Source organism: Salmo salar, chromosome ssa18 (genome assembly GCF_905237065.1).
Source record: "Salmo salar chromosome ssa18, Ssal_v3.1, whole genome shotgun sequence".
NCBI classification, from domain to species: domain Eukaryota; kingdom Metazoa; phylum Chordata; class Actinopteri; order Salmoniformes; family Salmonidae; genus Salmo; species Salmo salar.
In genome coordinates this window covers 79,832,404-79,852,587 of record NC_059459.1, presented here as the reverse complement: position 1 = coordinate 79,852,587, position 20,184 = coordinate 79,832,404, and the positions used below count along the sequence as shown (strand labels likewise).

Genomic DNA, 20,184 nt, shown 5'->3' with positions numbered 1-20,184 from the left:
ATAGATCAGAGGGTTAAGGTGAAGGTTGGTAGTATATTGATCAGAGGGTTAAGGTGAAGGTTGTAGCTATAGATCAGAGGGTTGAGGTGAAGGTTGTAGCTATAGATCAGAGGGTTGAGGTGAAGGTTGTAGCTATAGATCAGAGGGTTAAGGTGAAGGTTGTAGCTATAGATCAGAGGGTTGAGGTGAAGGTTGTAGCTATAGATCAGAGGGTTAAGGTGAAGGTTGTAGCTATAGATCAGAGGGTTGAGGTGAAGGTTGTAGCTATAGATCAGAGGGTTGAGGTGAAAGTTGTAGCTATAGATCAGAGGGTTAAGGTGAAGGTTGTAGCTATAGATCAGAGGGTTAAGGTGAAGGTTGTAACTATAGATCAGAGGGTTGAGGTGAAGGTTGTAGCTATAGATCAGAGGGTTGAGGTGAAGGTTGTAGCTATAGATCAGAGGGTTAAGGTGAAGGTTGTAGCTATAGATCAGAGGGTTGAGGTGAAGGTTGTAGCTATAGATCAGAGGGTTGAGGTGAAGGTTGTAAGTATATTGATCAGAGGGTTAAGGTGAAGGTTGTAGCTATAGATCAGAGGGTTGAGGTGAAGGTTGTAGCTATAGATCAGAGGGTTGAGGTGAAGGTTATAGCTATAGATCAGAGGGTTGAGGTGAAGGTTGTAGCTATAGATCAGAAGGTTGAGGTGAAGGTTGTAAGTATATAGATCAGAGGGTTGAGGTGAAGGTTGTAGCTATAGATCAGAGGGTTGAGGTGAAGGTTGTAGCTATAGATCAGAGGGTTGAGGTGAAGGTTGTAGCTATAGATCAGAGGGTTGAGGTGAAGGTTGTAGCTATAGATCAGAGGGTTGAGGTGAAGGTTGTAGCTATAGATCAGAGGGTTGAGGTGAAAGTTGTAGCTATAGATCAGAGGGTTAAGGTGAAGGTTGTAGCTATAGATCAGAGGGTTAAGGTGAAGGTTGTAACTATAGATCAGAGGGTTGAGGTGAAGGTTGTAGCTATAGATCACAGGGTTGAGGTGAAAATTGTAGCTATAGATCAGAGGGTTGAGGTGAAGGATGTAAGTATATAGATCAGATGATTGAGGTGAAAGTTGTAGCTATAGATCAGAGGGTTAAGGTGAAGGTTGTAGCTATAGATCAGAGGGTTGAGGTGAAGGTTGTAGCTATAGATCAGAGGGTTGAGGTGAAGGTTGTAGCTATAGATCAGAGGGTTGAGGTGAAGGTTGTAGCTATAGATCAGAGGGTTGAGGTGAAGGTTGTAGCTATAGATCAGAGGGTTGAGGTGAAGGTTGTAGCTATAGATCAGAGGGTTGAGGTGAAGGTTGTAGCTATAGATCAGAGGGTTGAGGTGAAGGTTGTAGCTATAGATCAGAGGGTTGAGGTGAAGGTTGTAGCTATAGATCAGAGGGTTGAGGTGGAGGTTGTAGCTATAGATCAGAGGGTTGAGGTGAAGGTTGTAGCTATAGATCAGAGGGTTGAGGTGAAGGTTATAGCTATAGATCAGAGGGTTGAGGTGAAGGTTGTAGCTATAGATCAGAAGGTTGAGGTGAAGGTTGTAAGTATATAGATCAGAGGGTTGAGGTGAAGGTTGTAGCTATAGATCAGAGGGTTGAGGTGAAGGTTGTAGCTATAGATCAGAGGGTTGAGGTGAAAGTTGTAGCTATAGATCAGAGGGTTGAGGTGAAGCTTGTAGCTATAGATCAGATGATTGAGGTGAAGGTGTAGCTATAGATCAGAGGGTTATGGTGAAGGTTGTAAGTATATTGATCAGAGGGTTAAGGTGAAGGTTGTAGCTATAGATCACAGGGTTGAGGTGAAAATTGTAGCTATAGATCAGAGGGTTGAGGTGAAGGATGTAAGTATATAGATCAGATGATTGAGGTGAAAGTTGTAGCTATAGATCAGAGGGTTAAGGTGAAGGTTGTAGCTATAGATCAGAGGGTTGAGGTGAAGGTTGTAGCTATAGATCAGAGGGTTGAGGTGAAGGTTGTAGCTATAGATCAGAGGGTTGAGGTGAAGGTTGTAGCTATAGATCAGAGGGTTGAGGTGAAGGTTGTAGCTATAGATCAGAGGGTTGAGGTGAAGGTTGTAGCTATAGATCAGAGGGTTAAGGTGAAGGTTGTAGCTATAGATCAGAGGGTTGAGGTGAAGGTTGTAGCTATAGATCAGAGGGTTGAGGTGAAGGTTGTAGCTATAGATCAGAGGGTTGAGGTGAAGGTTGTAGCTATAGATCAGAGGGTTGAGGTGAAGGTTGTAGCTATAGATCAGAGGGTTGAGGTGAAGGTTGTAGCTATAGATCAGAGGGTTAAGGTGAAGGTTGTAAGTATAGATCAGAGGGTTTAGGTGAAGGTTGTAGCTATAGATCAGAGGGTTAGGGTGAAGGTTGTAGCTATAGATCAGAGGTGAAAGCAGAAGGTGGGTGGATATGAAATAAGTCATGAAATGAAAGATGGAGAGAGAGATCAATAAGGAGGTGAAGGGAGCTGAAAGATGTGTTATATCGATATGGATGTCAGAGCGAAAGAGAGGGTTATGAAAAGAGAGAGAGGGGACAATATAAAGATTAGGAAAAGTAGAGAGAGTTGTCAGGGTTACAAACCTAACTTAACTAGCTAGTCAATATGAAAAAAACGATTCTGTTAGACAGGTTAGTATATGAGATAAATACTCTTCTGTCACGTACACGTGTATACGTGTGTGCCAGGTGTAATGTGTCTAGAATAGATGCTACTGAACCTCACCAAGGTTGGAGAGGGAGAGAGGGAGAGGGAGAGAGAGAGAGAGGGGGGAGAAGGGGAAAAAAAAAAAAAAAGAAGAGAGAGAGAGAGAGAAGAGAGAGAGAGAGAGAGAGAGAGAGAGAGAGAGAGAGAGAGAGAGAGAGAGAGAGAGAGAGAGAGAGAGAGAGAGAGAGAGAGAGAGAGAGAGAGAGAGAGAGAGATGTTCTGCTGATAACCTGTGAGCCGTGTTCCACTGATTATGACACAGATGGACCTTTATATCACTCACCACACAGACACAGACATACTTACACACACTAGAAAAAAGCTTTTAGGCTGCGTTTACACAAGCAGCCCATTTCGGATCTTTTTGACTAATCAGATCTGAAAAACACATGCATGCGCAGCATTTTAACAAACTGCATTCTCACAGGAGGTAAGACGGGACGGAGAGAGAAAGAGAGGGGAAGAGAGATAGAGAGGTAATGGTCAAATCTACTGTTATGGTCCGTGCATAAACCACATGAAAACAACACTAGACACTATGGAACACAAAGCTTTTCCAATCTCATGCTGGAATATACAAGGTCGGAGGTCATCTGCCTTTGCCCTAAAAAGCCGGAACTCAGACTTCATCAAAGAAATTGGAAATACAGACATTGTCATCCTACAAGAAACATGATATAGAGGAGACGGACCCACTGGTTACCCTCTAGGTTACAGAGAGCTGGTTGTCCCATCCACCAAACTACCAGGTATAGAAGAGACTCAGGGGGTATGCTAATTTGGTATAGAGCAGACCTAACCCACTCTATTAAATTAATCAAAACAGGAACATTTTACATCTGGCTAGAAATTAATTAGGACATGATCTCAGCAGAGATAAATGTCCTCCTGTGTGCTATCTATATCCTCCCACTAGAATCCCCATACTTTAATGAAGACAGCTTCTCCATCCTACCTATATCCCCCCACTAGAATCCCAAACTTTAATGAAGACAGCTGCTCCATCCTGGAGGGGGAAATCAATCATTTCCAGGCCCAGGGACATGTATTAGTCTTTGGAGACCTAAACACCAGAACTGAACAAGAACCTGACACCCTCAGCACACAGGGGGACAAACACCTGCCTGGAGGTGACAGCATTCCCTCCCCAATATACCCCCCTAGACACAACTACGACAACATAACCAACAAAAACGGGTCACAACTCCTGCAGCTCTGTTAGACGCTGGGTATGTACATAGTCAATGGTAGGCTTCGAGGAGACTCCTATAGTAGGTACACCTATAGCTCATCTCTTGGTACTGTAGACTACTTTATCACTGACCTCAACCCAGAGTCTCTCAGAGCGTTCACAGTCAGTCCACTGACACCCCTATCAGAACACAGCAAAATCAGTCTACCTGAACAGAGCAATACTCAATCATGAGGCATCAAAGCCAAACTGAGTAATATTTAGAAATGCTATAGATGGAAGGAAAGTAGTGTGGGAACCTACCAAAAAACAATTAGACAACAACAAATTCAATCCCTTTTAGACAATTTCCTGAACCAAGCATCTCAATGTAATAGTGAAGGTGTATATTTGACCTCTCAGCTTCCCTATCAAATCTAAACATTTCAAGCAGACTACCTAAGAAAATTAACAACAATGACAAATGGTTTGATGAAGAAGGCAAAAACCTAAGAAAGAAATTGAGAAACCTGTCCAATCATAAATATAGAGACCCAGAAAACCTGAGCCTACGCCTTCACTACGGTGAATCACTTAAACAATACAGAAATACACTACGGAAAAATAACTAACAGCAAGTTGGAAATTAGCTCAATGTAATTGAAATATCCATAGAATCGAACCACTTCTGGGAAAATTGGAAAACTCTAAACAAACAACAACACTAAGAGTTGTCTATCCAAAACGGAGATGTTTGGATAAACCACTTCTCCAATCTTTTTGGCTCTATAGAACAAAGAACAACCAGCAAAAACATATAGAGTTGAAGTCGGAAGTTTACATACACTTACGTTGGAGTCATTAAAACTCGTTTTTCAACCACACCACAAATTTCTTGTTAACAAACTATAGTTTTGGCAAGTCGGTTAGGACATCTACTTTGTGCATGACACAAGTAATTTTTCCAAAAATTGTTTACAGACAGATTATTTCACTTATAATTTACTTTATCACAATTCCAGTGGATCAAAAGTTTACATACACTAAGTTTACTGTGCCTTTAAACAGCTTGGAAAATTCCAGAAAATGATGTTATGGCTTTAGAAGCCTCTTATAGGCTAATTATCATCATTTGAGTCAATTGGAGGTGTACCTGTGGATGTATTTCAAGGTCTACCTTCAAACTCAGTGACTCTTTGCTTGACATCATGAGGAAATCAAAAGAAATCAGCCAAGACATCAAAAAATAAATTGTAGACCTCCACAAGTCTGGTTCATCTTTGGGAGCAATTTCCAAACGCCTGAAGGTACCACGTTCATCTGTACAAACAATAGTACGCAAGTATAAACACCATGGGACTACGCAGCCGTCATACCACTCAGGAAGGAGGCACATTCTGTCTCCTAGAGATGAACGTACTTTGGTGCGAAAAGTGCAAATCACTCCCAGAACAACAGCAAAGGACCTTGTGAAGATGCTGGAGGAAACAGATACAAAAGTATCTATATCCACTGTAAAATGAGTCCTATATCGACATAACCTGAAAGGCCGTCAGCAAGGAAGAAGCCACTGCTCCAAAACCGCCATAAAAAAACTAGACTACGGGTTGCAACTGGACATGATGACAAAGATCGTACTTTTTGGAGAAATGTCCTCTGGTCTGATGAAACAAAAATAGAACTGTTTGGCCATAATGACCATCGTTATGTTTGGAGGAAAAAGGGGATGCTTGCAAGCTGAAGAACACCATCCCAACCGTGAAGCACGGGGGTGGCAGCATCATGTTATGGAGGTGCTTTGCTGCAGGAGGGACTGGTGCACTTCACAAAATATATGACATCATGAGGTAGGAAAATTATGTAGATATATTGAAGCAACATCTCAAGACATCAGTCAGGAAGTTAAAGCTTGGTCGCAAATGGGTCTTCCAAATGGACAATGACCCCAAGCATACTTACAAAGTTGTGGCAAAATGCTATAGAACATGTGTGGTCAGAACTGAAAAAGCATGTGTGAGCAAGGAGGCCTACAAACCTGACTCAGTTACACCAGCTCTGTCAGGAGGAATGGGCCAAATACTAATTGAGTGTATGTAAACTTCTGACCCACTGGGAATGTGATGAAAAAAATAAAAGCTGAAATAAATAATTCTCTCTACTATTATTCTGAAATTTCACATTCTTAAAATAAAGTGGTGATCCTAACTGACCTAAGACAGGGAATTTTTATTAGGATTAAATGTCAGGAATTGTTAAAAACTGGTTTTAAATGTATTTGGCTAAGGTGTATGTAAACTTCCGACTTCAACTGTACATGTGCAATTACAAATGTTAGAAATAACTATTAAAGACTACCAGAACCCACTGGATTCTCCAATTACATTGAATGAACTAGAGGACAAAATACAAACCCTCCAACCCAAAAAGGCATGTGGTGTTGATGGTATTCCATATGAAATTATAAAGTATACAGACCACAAATTCCAATTGGCTATACTTAAACTCTTTAACATCGTCCTCGGCTCTGGCATCTTACCAAATATTTGGAACCAAGGACTGATTACCCCAATCCACTGAAGTGGAGACAAATTTGACCCCAATAAAATACGTCAAAAGCAACCTTGGGAATATCCTCTGCATTATCATTAACAGCAGACTTGTACATTTACTCAGTGAAAACAATATACTGAGCAAATATATAGGGTTTTTATCTTTTATCTTTTATTTTTATCCAAATTACCATACAACAGACCACGTATTCACCCTGCACACCCAAATTGACAAATAAACAAACCAAAACAAAGGCAAAGTCTTCTCATGCTTTGTTGGCATGAGGGTCTGCTGTACAAATTGATGGAATGTGGTGTTAAGGGAAAAACATACAACATTATAAAATCCAGTCACCAGGACCACAAATACAAATTCCATCTAGACACTGTTGCCCTAGAGAACACAAAAAAACGATACATACCTTTACCTAAACATCAGTGCCACAGGTAACTTCCACAAAGCTGTGAACGATCTGAGAGACAAGAAGGGCCTTCTATGCCATCACACAAACACAAACAGACCCCACAGAGCCACAGGTCAGCAACACAATTAGACCCAACCAAATAATGAGAAAACAAAAAGATAATCACTTGACACATTGGAAAGAATTACCAAAAGAAAACTGGTTCTCAAGAGAAGACAGGCTATGTGGTGGAAACTAAGCTGCACTTCCTAACCTCCTGCCAAATGTATGGCCATATTAGAGATGCATTTTTCCCTCAGATAACACAGACCCACAAAGAATTCGATTGTTGATTATCTACTGGACGAAATACCACAGTGTGCCATCACAGCAGCAAGATGTGTGACCTGTTGTCACAAGAAAAGGTCAACCAGTGAAGAACAAACATCATTTTATCATTTTGGAACTTTTGTGAGTGTAATATTTGCTGTTCACTTCACCTTTTTATCCATTTCACGAGAGAGAGAGAGAGAGAGAGAGAGAGAGAGAGAGAGAGAGAGAGAGAGAGAGAGAGAGAGAGAGAGAGAGAGAGAGAGAGAGAGAGAGAGAGAGAGAGATGTGTTCTGCTGTGTTCCACTGTTATGACACAGACGGACCTTTATATCACTCACCACACACTAGGGTTGGGCGGTAACTCTGAATTTTTAAGGTTAGGTTTAAGTTTAGGCATTAACTCTGAAATATTAAAGTTAGGCATGAACTCTGAATGGTTAAGATAAAGGTTAAGTTTTGGGATAAAAAGCTCAAAAACAACATTCTATCGCTGGATTTGAACATGCAACCTTACGCACCAGATGCTTATGCCCATCCCCGTTCAGAACCTAGTATCAAAACTGAAACCTACTTCAAAGAACGGGCATTCTAAATGTAACATCAATCACTGTTGCCCCTAGTGGCCTGTTTCTACATCATCTCCCAACATCCTCAGACAAGTCCAATGCTGACTTCTCACAAGTAATACGTTTAAATTTTAGTCATTTAGCAGACGCTCTTATCCAGAGCATCTTACAGTAGTGAATGCATACAATTCATACATTTTTGTTTTCCATGCTGGCCCCCCCCCTGGGAATCGAACCCACAACCCTGGCGTTGCAAACACCATGCTCTACCAACTGAGCCACACGGGGTCACAAGTAACCTGGCTGATTAATTCAGCCACTTACTTAGATAAGTAGCGAGTTAAATGTATTGGTCGTGTTAACGCAGAATTCTGCGTTTTTCACACAGGAAAAAAAGATAAAACACATAAGAAATATCTTGCTGCATTTTGTAAACGCAGAACTAAAATGCTTATTATTATAAATTCTGCTCGGCATCAGACTAACCTTGTGCTTCAGTTGCACTTCTCCATTTGGATAAGAATTCACGGACGTCATTCTGTCAGCAGAGAGCGTTCTGACTGATGTGGAGCTACTGTTCAACTGTACTTTTCTCAGTGTGGCCAGCCTACTTGGTAAAATGCAAGATTAACTTTAAACAAAACATTAGGAAATGTAGCTTGCTACATTCTTTCTATGATAAAAATTTGAAATATGATAGCCATGCATCGTTTCTGGAGAAAAAAATTACTAATTTAATCATTGTGGCTGCGTTGCACTTCTGTTGTCATCTGATGAAAAGGAAGCTGTTTTCTGCCGAATTTGTTGCACTAATGTATTTTCTTTGAAGGACAACTACAGTTGTACATTTCTGATCACTCTATTGAAGAAAAAAAAAACACTGTTGCCTTTCAATAGACAGTGCATTCGGAAAGTATTCAGACCCCTTCACTTTTTCCACATTTTGTTAAGTTTACAGCCTTATTCTAAAATGGATTAAATACATTTTCCCTCGTCAATTTACACACAATACCCCATAATTACAAAGTGAAAACAGTTTTTTATACATTTTTGCTCATGTATTTACATAATTATTCAGCCTGTTTGCTATGAGACTCCAAATTGAGCTCAGGTGCATCCTGTTTCCATTGATCATCTTTGAGATGTTTCTACAGCTTGACTTGAGTCCACTTGTGGTAAATTTAATTGATTGGACATGATTTGGAAAGGCTGTCTATATAAGGTCCCACAGTTGAGAGTGCACTTCAGAGTAAACACCAAGCCATGAGGTCGAAGAAAATGTCTGTAGAGCTCCGAGACAGGATTGTGTCGAGGCACAGATTTGAGGAAGGGCCCTGAACGATATCTGCAGCGTTGAAGGTCATAATATACAATAATGTGAAATGGAGACGCAACCTGGTGAATCTCCTAGCGTAGTGTACAAGATGACTGTAGGTGTTTACAGAAAAAGTAGCTACAGATATTCACATTTCATGAAAAACTTCAAAGAAACAGTTTCAACGGTATTGAAAACCTGTCCCGTAGCAATTTCCAAATACCCCGGTATATATGGTATATATGGTACACCGCCCAATTCTACCACACAAAAACACACACACACACACACACACATAAACACACCGACACAGACACTGATATACACACACAGTCGAAGAAAGCTGTTAGGCTGCGTTTATACAAGCAGACCAATTTCTGATACTTTTGACCAATCAGAGACAAACACACACACACACACACACACACACACACACACACACACACACACACACACACACACACACACACACACACACACACACACACACACAGCAGTACTTACTCTGTAACCTCCTCAGTGACAGTGTGTTCCACCTGTAGTCTGGAGTTGACTTCTATGAAGTAATGTTTCCCGTGTTTATCCACTAGGAACTCCACAGTGCCCGCATTCTCATAGCCGACCTATAAAGGGAGATATAACATGTTAACCTGTTAGCATTCTAATAGCTAACCTGTAAGGGGAGATATAAAAGAAACCTGTTAGCATTCTAATAGCTAACCTGTAAGGGGAGATATAACAGAAACCTGTTAGCATTCTAATAGCTAACCTGTAGGGGGAGATATAACAGAAACCTGTTAGCATTCTAATAGCCAACCTGTAAGGGGAGATATAACAGAAACCTGTTAGCATGCTAATAGCTAACCTGTAAGGGGAGATATAACAGAAACCTGTTAGCATTCTAATTGCTAACCTGTACAGGGAGATATAACAGAAACCTGTTAGCATTCTAATAGCTAACCTGTAGGGGGAGATATAACAGAAACCTGTTAGCATTCTAATAGCTAACCTGTAGGGGGAGATTTAACAGAAACCTGTTAGCATTCTAATAGCTAACCTGTAGGGGGAGATATAACAGAAACCTGTTAGCATTCTAATAGCTAATCTGTATGGGGAGATATAACAGAAACCTGTTAGCATTCTAATAGCTAACCTGTAGGGGGAGATATAACAGAAACCTGTTAGCATTCTAATAGCCAACCTGTAAGGGGAGATATAACAGAAACCTGTTAGCATGCTAATAGCTAACCTGTAAGGGGAGATATAACAGAAACCTGTTAGCATGCTAATAGCTAACCTGTAAGGGGAGATATAACAGAAACCTGTTAGCATTCTAAGAGCCAACCTGTATGGGGAGATATTTTATTTCTATTTTATTTAACCTTTCTTTAACTAGGCAAGTCAGTTAAGAACAAATTCTTATTGACTTATAACAGAAACCTGTTAGCATTCTAATAGCCAACCTGTAAGGAGAGATATAGCACGTAGCATATTGGTAATATCAGCAGTATAATTTTCATCATGTACATATAACACTGTTAGCATTTTCATAGCCAAACTGGATATAACAGAGAGCCGTTGGTAAATATACTATATTATTATTATTATTATTATTATTATTATTAATATTATCTGTTATACACCATGCCTGTGTTCTCATAGACAATTTTCAGGAGACGTTATAACAAACTGCATTCTCACAGCCAACCTACAGTACTGTATATGGGGCATATCAATTAGTACACAGTGCATTCAGAAAGTATTCAGACCCCTTGATTCTTTACACCTTTTGTTACGTTACAGCCTTATTCTAAAATTGATTTAAAAAAATACATTTTTTCCTTATCAATCTACAAACAATATCCCATAATGACAAAGTGAAAACAAGCTTTTTGAAATGTTTGCAAATGTACCATTTAAAAAAAAAAGGATACTTTATTTACATAAGTATTCAGACCCTTTGCTATGAGACTCAAAGTTGAGTTCAGTTGCGTCCTGTTTCTATTGATCAGCCTTGAGATGTTTCAACAACTTGATTGGTCCACCTGTGGTAAATTCAACTGATTGGACTTGATTCGGAAAGGCACACACCTGTCTATATAAGGTCCCACAGTTGACGGTGCACGTCAGAGCAAAAACCAAGCCGTGAAGTCGAAGGAATTGTCAGTAGAGCTCCGAGACGGGATTGTGTCGAAGCACAAATCTGGGAAAGGTCCCCAAGAACACAGTGGCCTCCATCATTCTTCAATGGAAGAAGTTTGGGACCACCAAGACTCTTCCTAGAGCTGGCAGCCCGGCCAAACTGAGCAATCGGGGGAGAAGGGCCTTGGTCAGTGAGGTGACTAAGAACCCGATGGTCACTCTGACAGAGCTCCAGAGTTCCTCTGTGGAGATGGGAGAATCTTCCAGAAGGACAACCATCTCTGCAGCATTCCACCAATCAGGCCTTTATGGTAAAGTGGCCAGACGGAAGCCACTCCTCAGTAAAAGGCACATGACAGCCCACTTGGAGTTTGCCAAAAGGTACCTAAAGACTCTCAGATCATAAAAAACAAGATTCTCTTTTCTGATGAAACCAAGATTTAACTCTTTGGCCTGAATGCAAAGCGTCACGTCTGGAGGAAACCTGGCATGGTGGTGGCAGCATCATGCTGTGGGGATGTTTTTCAGGGACTGAGAAACTAGTCAGGATCGAGGGAAAGATGAACGGACCAAAGCACAGAGAGATCCTTGATGAAAACCTGCTACAGAGCTCCTCAGGACCTCAGATTGGGGCGAAGGTACACCTTTCAACAGGACACCGACCCTAAGCACACAGCCAAGACAACGCAGGAGTGACTTCGGGACAAGTCTCTGAATGTCCTTGAGTGGCCCAGTCTGAGCCCGGACCCAATCGAACATCTCTGGAGAGACATGAAAATAGCTGTTCAGCGACGCTCCCCATCCAACCTGACAGAGCTGAGAGGATCTGCAGAGAATAATGGGAGAAACTCCCCAAATACAGGTGTGCCAAGCTTGTAGAGTCATACCCAAGAAGTCTCAAAGGCTGTAATCGCTGCCAAAGGTGTTTCAACAAAGTACTGAGTAAAGTGTCTGAATACTTATGTAAATGTGATATTAAATTTTTTTTTGTAAATTTTCAAACATTTCTAAAAAACTGTTTTTGCTTTGTCATTATAGGGTATTGTGATGTCATTATGGGGTATTGCGATGTCATTATGGGGTATTGTGATGTCATTATGGGGTATTGTGTGTAGATTGATGAGGGGGGGGAAAGTATTTAATCCATTTTAGAATAAGGCTGTAACGTAACAAAATGTTGGAAAAATCAAGGGGTCTGAATACTTTCCGAAGGTACTGTATATGTTTAAATATTGTGGCAAAGAAGGGGGTCGAGTGATAAATGGCAGATATGTGAGGGCAGAACTAATAAACGGGCTCTGCCCGGTCACTAAAATGGCCACCCCGATCAGAACTACAGATCACAAAATGGCCGACTGCCAAAACTACTAGCCACATGGAAAGGACCATATGAAGTACTGGAGAGAATAGGAGAAGTTAATTATCGGATCCGACAGCCAGGTCGACGGCCCCAGGAACAGATATATCACATAAACCTGTTAAAAGCATGGAGAGAGAGAGAAACACTAATGGTCACGTACCCCACACACACTCAGGAGACAGCCAAAGTAAATATTTCACCTACTTTGTCCCCAGCACAAGTACAGGAAGTAAAGACCCTGATCCAGAAAAACAGAGATGTGTTTTCAGAGGTACCCGGCCGAACTGAGGTTACAGCTCATGATATCGTTTCCCTACCAGGGAGAAAAGTGAGCATGAGGCCATATCGGGTACCCGAGGCTCGACAGGCAGCGATTAGAGCAGAGACGGAGAAAATGTTGACAGCTGGATTGATCGAAGAGTCACATAGTGAGTGGTCTAGCCCAATTGTGATGGTCTCCAAGCCCGATGGGTCTTTGCGGTTCTGTAACGACTTTCGGAAAGTAAATGAAATCTCCAAGTTTGATGCCTACCCCATGCCCAGAGTAGACGAACTACTGGAGAAAATTGGTAAAGCTCGGTACATTACGACCCTGGACCTGACAAAAGGGTACTGGCAAATTCCTCTGACCCCCAGGGCCAAAGAAAAGACAGCCTTTGCAACCCCTGACGGTTTGTTTCAATACACCGTCATGCCATTCGGCCTACACGGGGCCCCAGCCACCTTTCAACGGCTCATGGACAAGGTCCTAAAACCGCATCAAACATACGCCGCAGCTTATTTAGATGACGTGGGGATCTACAGCCCAGATTGGGAATCCCACTTACCCCGGGTACAGGCAGTGTTAGACGCCCTTAGAAAGGCAGGGCTCACAGCGAACCCTGCCAAGTGTTATGTGGGGTTAGAGGAAACTGAGTATCTGGGATACACAGTGGGAAGAGGATTAATCAAACCCCAACGTAAGAAGGTGGAGGCAATTAGAGAATGGCGAAACCAGTAAATAAGAAGCAGGTTCGAGCCTTCCTAGGGCTGACCGGGTACTACCGGAAGTTCATCCCAAGTTATGCCACAGTGGCCGCCCCACTCACCGACATGACTAGAGCCAGAGGGCCAAACATGGTCAAGTGGGCTGAAAGGGCCACCAAAGCATTTAGGACATTACAGGAGGCCCTCTGCTGTAATCCAGTGCTGGTGGTACCAGACTTTGAGAGAGAGTTTGTGGTTCAGACGGATGCTTCAGAGGTCGGCTTGGGAGCAGTGCTGTCCCAAGAGGTAGAAGGGGTGGAACACCCCATCCTGTTTTTAAGCAGGAAGCTGGAACCACGGGAAACCAACTACTCAGTTGTTGAGAAAGAGGCGCTGGCAGTAAAGTGGGCTCTGGAAAGCCTGAAATACTACCTGCTGGGGCGCCACTTCACCCTCATCAGTGACCATGCACCACTCACCTGGATGCATAGGGCTAAAGAGAAGAACGCTCGGGTGATGCGGTGGTTTTTGAGTCTCCAACCGTTTCACTTTGACTTGAAACACAGAGCAGGGAAGGAAATGGGAAATGTGGATGGGTTATCCCGCATGCACGCATATTTTGCTGCGGTAGCCCGACCTAGGGGGTCGGATCTAGGGGGGGGAGATGTGTGGCAAAGAAGGGGGTCGAGTGATAAATGGCAGATATGTGAGGGCAGAACTAATAAACGGGCTCTGCCCGATCACTAAAATGGCCACCCCGATCAGAACTACAGATCACAAAATGGCCGACTGCCAAAACTACAATTCACAGGAGCAAGGGGAACCCTCAGAAGGTGGAGCCGACCCACAGATAAAAGGTCAAGAAAAACCAGGAAGGGAGAGAGAGGGCGGGAAGGATCTATGAACCATAGAGAAAGAGACAATCTACATTGGCTGGATTTACCGTGTACGAGCTGGACTGTTTTGGACTTACCTGTTGGCGTTTAGACCTGGACCTACCGAGAACCAGATTTGTGTACCGAACCCTGCTATCCTTGACCTTACCTGCGTCCTGGGTGGACCAGGACAGCGAAACAAACACACAGGTACTGTCATGTTCATTCTGGGCTGACTTTGGTGACAGTTTCACACTTAATTTGTGACAAACGCTCATAACTTTGAAGAGGTTTGCCACAATATGAACATTAAAAAAAACTCTGCTCTTTCAACGTCAAGAAAACAGCAAAACCAGTATGTTAAACATTAAGCCTCAGTGTTGCGTCTAGAGAAATGCTGGTGGAAGATGCTAATCGTTAGCATTCTGTTAAACATTAGGCCTGAGCGTTGCGTCTAGTGTGTGTGTGTGTGTGTGTGTGTGTGTGTGTGTGTGTGTGTGTGTGTGTGTGTGTGTGTGTGTGTGTGTGGATGATTATTCCACCCTGTAGTGCCATAACACCTGAAGCATCACCAAAACTGATTCAGGTGTGTTCAATAACCTAACACACACACACACACACACACACACACACACACACACACACAGGCCCTCGTTGGCCTGGAGGGAGGGAGGGAGGGAGGGAGTGGGGGGTAGGAGGGAGGGAGGGAGGGACCACTGTGACTGACGCAAACTTAAGGAAAGCCCTCAGATAACACAGACCCACACAGAATTAGAAAACAAATCCAATTTTGATAAACTCCCATATCTACTGGGTGAAATACCACAGTGTGCCATCACAGCAGCAAGATGTGTGACCTGTTGCCACAAGAAAAGGGCAACCAGTGAAGAACAAACACCATTGTAAATACATCCCATATTTATGTTTATTTATTTCCCCTTTTGTACTTTAACTATTTGCACATTGTTACAACACTGTATATATAATTTTTTATTCATTTATTTCACTTTTGTTTATCCATTTGCTTTGGTAATGTAAACATAGGGAGGGAGGGGAGACAGAGAGAGAGCGACAAAGTGACAGAGAGAGAAAGAGGACGAAAAGGGTAGCTAGGTCAGGGAATGCCAGAGTGTATGGTACATCACGTGTGTCTATGCAACACAGGGGTAAATCTATCATTCGATCAATATCATTGATGTGGTTAAATGGGTTGAGAGGTCACTAAGGGAATTTAGGGTTACGTTCACGAACGGTTTAGAACAGGTTTATAACATTTGTAGAACAGTTAGGGAGGAGCACAAGGCAGTTGAAATAGGATTAGAACAGGTTTAGAACAAGTTTAGAACAGGTTTAGAACAGGTTAAGAACAAGTTTAGAGAAGGTTTAGAACAAGTTTAGAACAGGTTAAGAACAAGTTTAGAGCAGGTTTAGAACAGGTTAAGAACAAGTTTAGAGAAGGTTTAGAACAAGTTTAGAACAGGTTAAGAACAAGTTTAGAGCAGGTTTAGAACAGGTTCAGAACAAGTTCAGAACAGGTTTAAAACAGGTTTAGAACAAGTTTAGAACAGGTTTAGAACAGGGTCAGAACAGGTTCAGATTAGGTTTAGATCAAGTTTAGAACAGGTTTAGAACAGGTTTAGAACAGGTTTGGAAAAACAATTTTTGTTCCAGATTCATCTCTCCCTCCCACTCTATCTATTTCCCTCTCTCTCTCCCTCCCACCGTTTCTCTCTCTCTGTCCCTCTTTCCCACCCACCCACCCTCCCTCCTTCTCCCCCTGTCAATAGGAATTGAGGATAATCTGAGCCAAATGTCAAAGTAATCTGATCCAATTTCTTTTCACACACACACGCATACACACACACACTTACTTTGATCCAATTTCTCTGTGCAATTCATCGCTGCATGCTACCTAATCCTACCCATGACAAGCATTGCCAAGAGCAGAAACACACACGCACACACACACAAATACACACACACACACACACACACACACACACACACACACACAAATACACACACACACACACAAATACACACATCCGCGTGCTCATGTCAATATGCCGACACATAATTTCTAGGAATCTGTTCAATTTTATCTCCTCTATTCTGTCAGTATTTTATCTCCTCTATTCTGTCAGTATTTTATCTCCTCTATTCTGTCACTATTTTATCTCCTCTATTCTGTCATTATTTTATCTCCTCTATTCTGTCGCTATTGAAAGGTAAGAGGAGAGGAGGAAAGAAAAGAAGGAGGGGGTTGGAGAGGGTAGGTGAGAAGGGTGGAGAGAGATGGAGAGGGGAGGTGAGAAGGGTGGAGAGAGATGGAGGGATGGAGAGGGGAGGTGAGAAGGGTGGAGAGAGATGGAGGGATGGAGAGGGGAGGTGAGAAGGGTGGAGAGAGATGGAGGGATGGAGAGGGGAGGTGAGAAGGGTGGAGAGAGATGGAGGGATGGAGAGGGGAGGTGAGAAGGGTGGAGAGAGATGGAGAGGGGAGGTGAGAAGGGTGGAGAGAGATGGAGGGATGGAGAGGGGAGGTGAGAAGGGTGGAGAGAGATGGAGGGATGGAGAGGGGGTTGAGAAGGGTGGAGAGAGATGGAGGGATGGCGAGGAGTGAAGATCCAGAGACAGATGTTTGTGGTTAGGATGGAAGGATGGAGAGATGGAGAGGTAGGGTAGGTAGAGAGATGGAGGGATGGAGGGATGAGAGGTAGAGAGAGATGGAGGGATGGAGGGATGGAGAAGTAGAGGGAGATGGAGGGATGGAGTGGTGGAGATGTAGAGAGGTAGAGAGAGACGGAGGGATGGAGAGGTAAAGAGGTAGAGAGAGATGGAGGGATGGAGAGGGGAGGTGAGAAGGGTGGAGAGAGATGGAGGGATGGAGAGGGGAGGTGAGAAGGGTGGAGAGAGATGGAGAGGGGAGGTGAGAAGGGTGGAGAGAGATGGAGGATGGAGAGGGGAGGTGAGAAGGGTGGAGAGAGATGGAGGGATGGAGAGGGGAGGTGAGAAGGGTGGAGAGAGATGGAGAGGGGAGGTGAGAAGGGTGGAGAGAGATGGAGGGATGGAGAGGGGAGGTGAGAAGGGTGGAGAGAGATGGAGGGATGGCGAGGAGTGAAGATCCAGAGACAGATGTTTGTGGTTAGGATGGAAGGATGGAGAGATGGAGAGGTAGGGTAGGTAGAGAGATGGAGGGATGGAGGGATGAGAGGTAGAGAGAGATGGAGGGATGGAGAAGTAGAGGGAGATGGAGGGATGGAGAGGTGGAGATGTAGAGAGGTAGAGAGAGACGGAGGGATGGAGAGGTAAAGAGGTAGAGAGAGATGGAGGGATGGAGAGGTGGAGAGGTAGGGTAGGTAGAGAGAGATGGAAGGATGGAGGGATGAGAGGTGGAGAGGTAGAGAGAGATGGAGCGATGGAGGGATGGAAAAGTAGAGAGAGATTGAGGGATGGAGAGATAGAGGTAGCGAGAGATGGAGGGATGGAGAGGTGGAGATGTAGAGAGATGGAGGGATGGAGAGGTGGAGAGGTAGAGAGAGAGGTAGAGAGAGATGGAGAGGTGGAGAGGTAGAGAGAGATGGAAGGATGGATAGGTAGAGAGGTAGAGAGGTAGAGAGGTAGAGAGGTAGAGAGGTAGAGAGAGATGAGGGATTGAGAGGTGGAGAGGTGGAGAGGTGGAGAGGTAGAGAGGTGGAGAGGTAGAGAGGTAGAGAGAGACGGAGGGATGGAGAGGTGGAGAGGTTGAAAGAGATGGAAGGATGGAGAGGTAGAGAGGTAGAGAGAGATGAGGGATTGAGAGGTGGAGAGGTGGAGAGGTAGAGAGAGATGGAAGGATGGAGAGGTAGAGAGGTAGAGAGAGATGAGGGATTGAGAGGTGGAGAGGTAGAGGTAGAGAGGTGGAGAGGTAGAGAGAGATGGAAGGATGGAGAGGTAGAGAGGTAGAGAGAGATGAGGGATTGAGAGGTGGAGAGGAGAGATATGGAGAGGTGGAGAGGTTGAAAGAGATGGAGGGTTGGAGAGGTAGAGAGAGATGAGAGGTTTTGTATTATATATTTAAAAAAATACCAGCGTTGACTTCTGAAAGCTACTTTATTGATTAAAAATGTACTTACTGTGACTATGCTATGTGGATGTCTCACCTAGCTATCTGATGATGAATGCACTAACAGTAAGTCGCTCTGGATAAGAGTGTCTGCTAAATGACTCAAATGTATTGTAATGTAAATGTAGAGAGGAGGACAGAAGAGAAGGCCAAGCATCTTCAGACAGCATCACCAGGGAACAGGTAGAGCTGGACAGATGGTCCCACAATTGAGGGAGAGAAGGAGTGAGAGAGAAACGGGGACAGAGAGAGAGAGAGAGAGAGCAAGAGTGATAGAGAGAGAGAAACAGAGAAAGAGAGAGAGGGGGGGTGCGAGAGTGAGAAAGAGAGAGAAACAGGGACAGAGAGAGCGAAAACGAGAGTAAGGAAGAACATTTACTTAACCAAACCCTGTATTTGAGAATCTCTGGGCAGAACTGTTGTCACCATAGCAACCCGCCTTATCAACCCGTCAAATAAAACAACATGAAACATGGTTACCATGGTGATACACTATAATGTATACGTTATCTTCATCTGCATTCGTTTCATTGGATTTTATTCTCCCTTTCTTTTGTTTTCCTTCTTGTGTTCATGTTTTTCTTTCTCATCTCTTGTCGCTCTCTTTCTCTCTCCTCTCTCTCTCTTTCTCCCTCTGCCCCTCTCACCCTCCCTCTCCCACTCTCCCTCTTTCCCTCTCCCCTCTTCCTCTCCCTCTCCTTCTCCTCTCCCTCTCTGACACACCAGGCCTAATGACACAGACACAAACATAGAAAAGTGAGAATGGCACTGGACTGAATAGGGCTCGTGACCAATGTGTTTTTCTTCAGATATTTTTCTATATTTTTTATGTTTCTGACATTGTTTCCAATGACCGAAAAGAGCTTCTGGACATACTGCTCGCCCTAATCCCCAGAGACGGCAATATAGAGGCTGAAATGAGGGCACCCTGATGAAACTACAGTGGTGAGTAAATAATTCACCTCTACCCTCTGTTCTGTTGGCGAATGGACAATCACTGGAGAATAAACTGGACGAGCGACGTTCGAGACTATCCTATCAACGGGACCTGAAGAAACTGTACTATCCAATGTTTCTCGGAAACTTGGCTGAACAAGGACATGGATAATATTCTAGCTGGTTTTTCTACGCATCGTCAGAACAAAACGGCAGCGTCGTTAACAACAGCTGGTGCGCAATCTCTAATATTAAGGAAGTCTCGAGGTTCTGCTCACCTGAATTAGAATACCTCATGGTAAATTTACCCAGAGGGTTTCCATTGAAATTTTTTGTAGCTGTCTATTTAGCACCACAAATTGATGCTGGCACTAAGACCGCACTCAACGAGCTGTATAAGGCCATAAGCAAACAAGAAAATGCTCATACAGAGGCGTCGCTCCTAGTGGCAGGGACTTTAATGCAGGGAAACTTAAATCCATTTTACCTCATTTCAACCAGCATGTCACCTGTGCAACTAAAACAATACAAATCTTTACTTCACACACAGAGATTTGTACAAAGCTCTCCTTCGCCCTCCATATGGTAAATCTGTCCATAACTCTATCCTCCTGGTTCCTGCTTACAAGCAAAAACTCCCCACAGTGACCGCACGTACATACCCCAACCAGAAGCAGGACACTAACCCAGACACTTATAAGAAATCCTGCTACACCCTCCGACGGAGCATCAAACAGGCAGTGT

At 43.4% G+C, this 20,184-nt stretch overlaps 1 protein-coding gene across 3 annotated transcripts in view; it reads right to left on the bottom strand.

Annotated features, from left to right (window-relative positions):
• LOC106592454 (pyruvate carboxylase, mitochondrial) overlaps positions 1–20,184 on the bottom strand; it is a 482,562-nt gene that overhangs the window by 395,518 nt on the left and 66,860 nt on the right. For all 3 annotated transcript variants that reach the window (XM_045701616.1, XM_045701615.1, XM_045701617.1), the window contains exon 10: positions 9,564–9,682. In XM_045701616.1, coding sequence (XP_045557572.1) covers positions 9,564–9,682 — 119 coding nt within the window. The remainder of the gene's footprint in view (positions 1–9,563; positions 9,683–20,184) is intronic.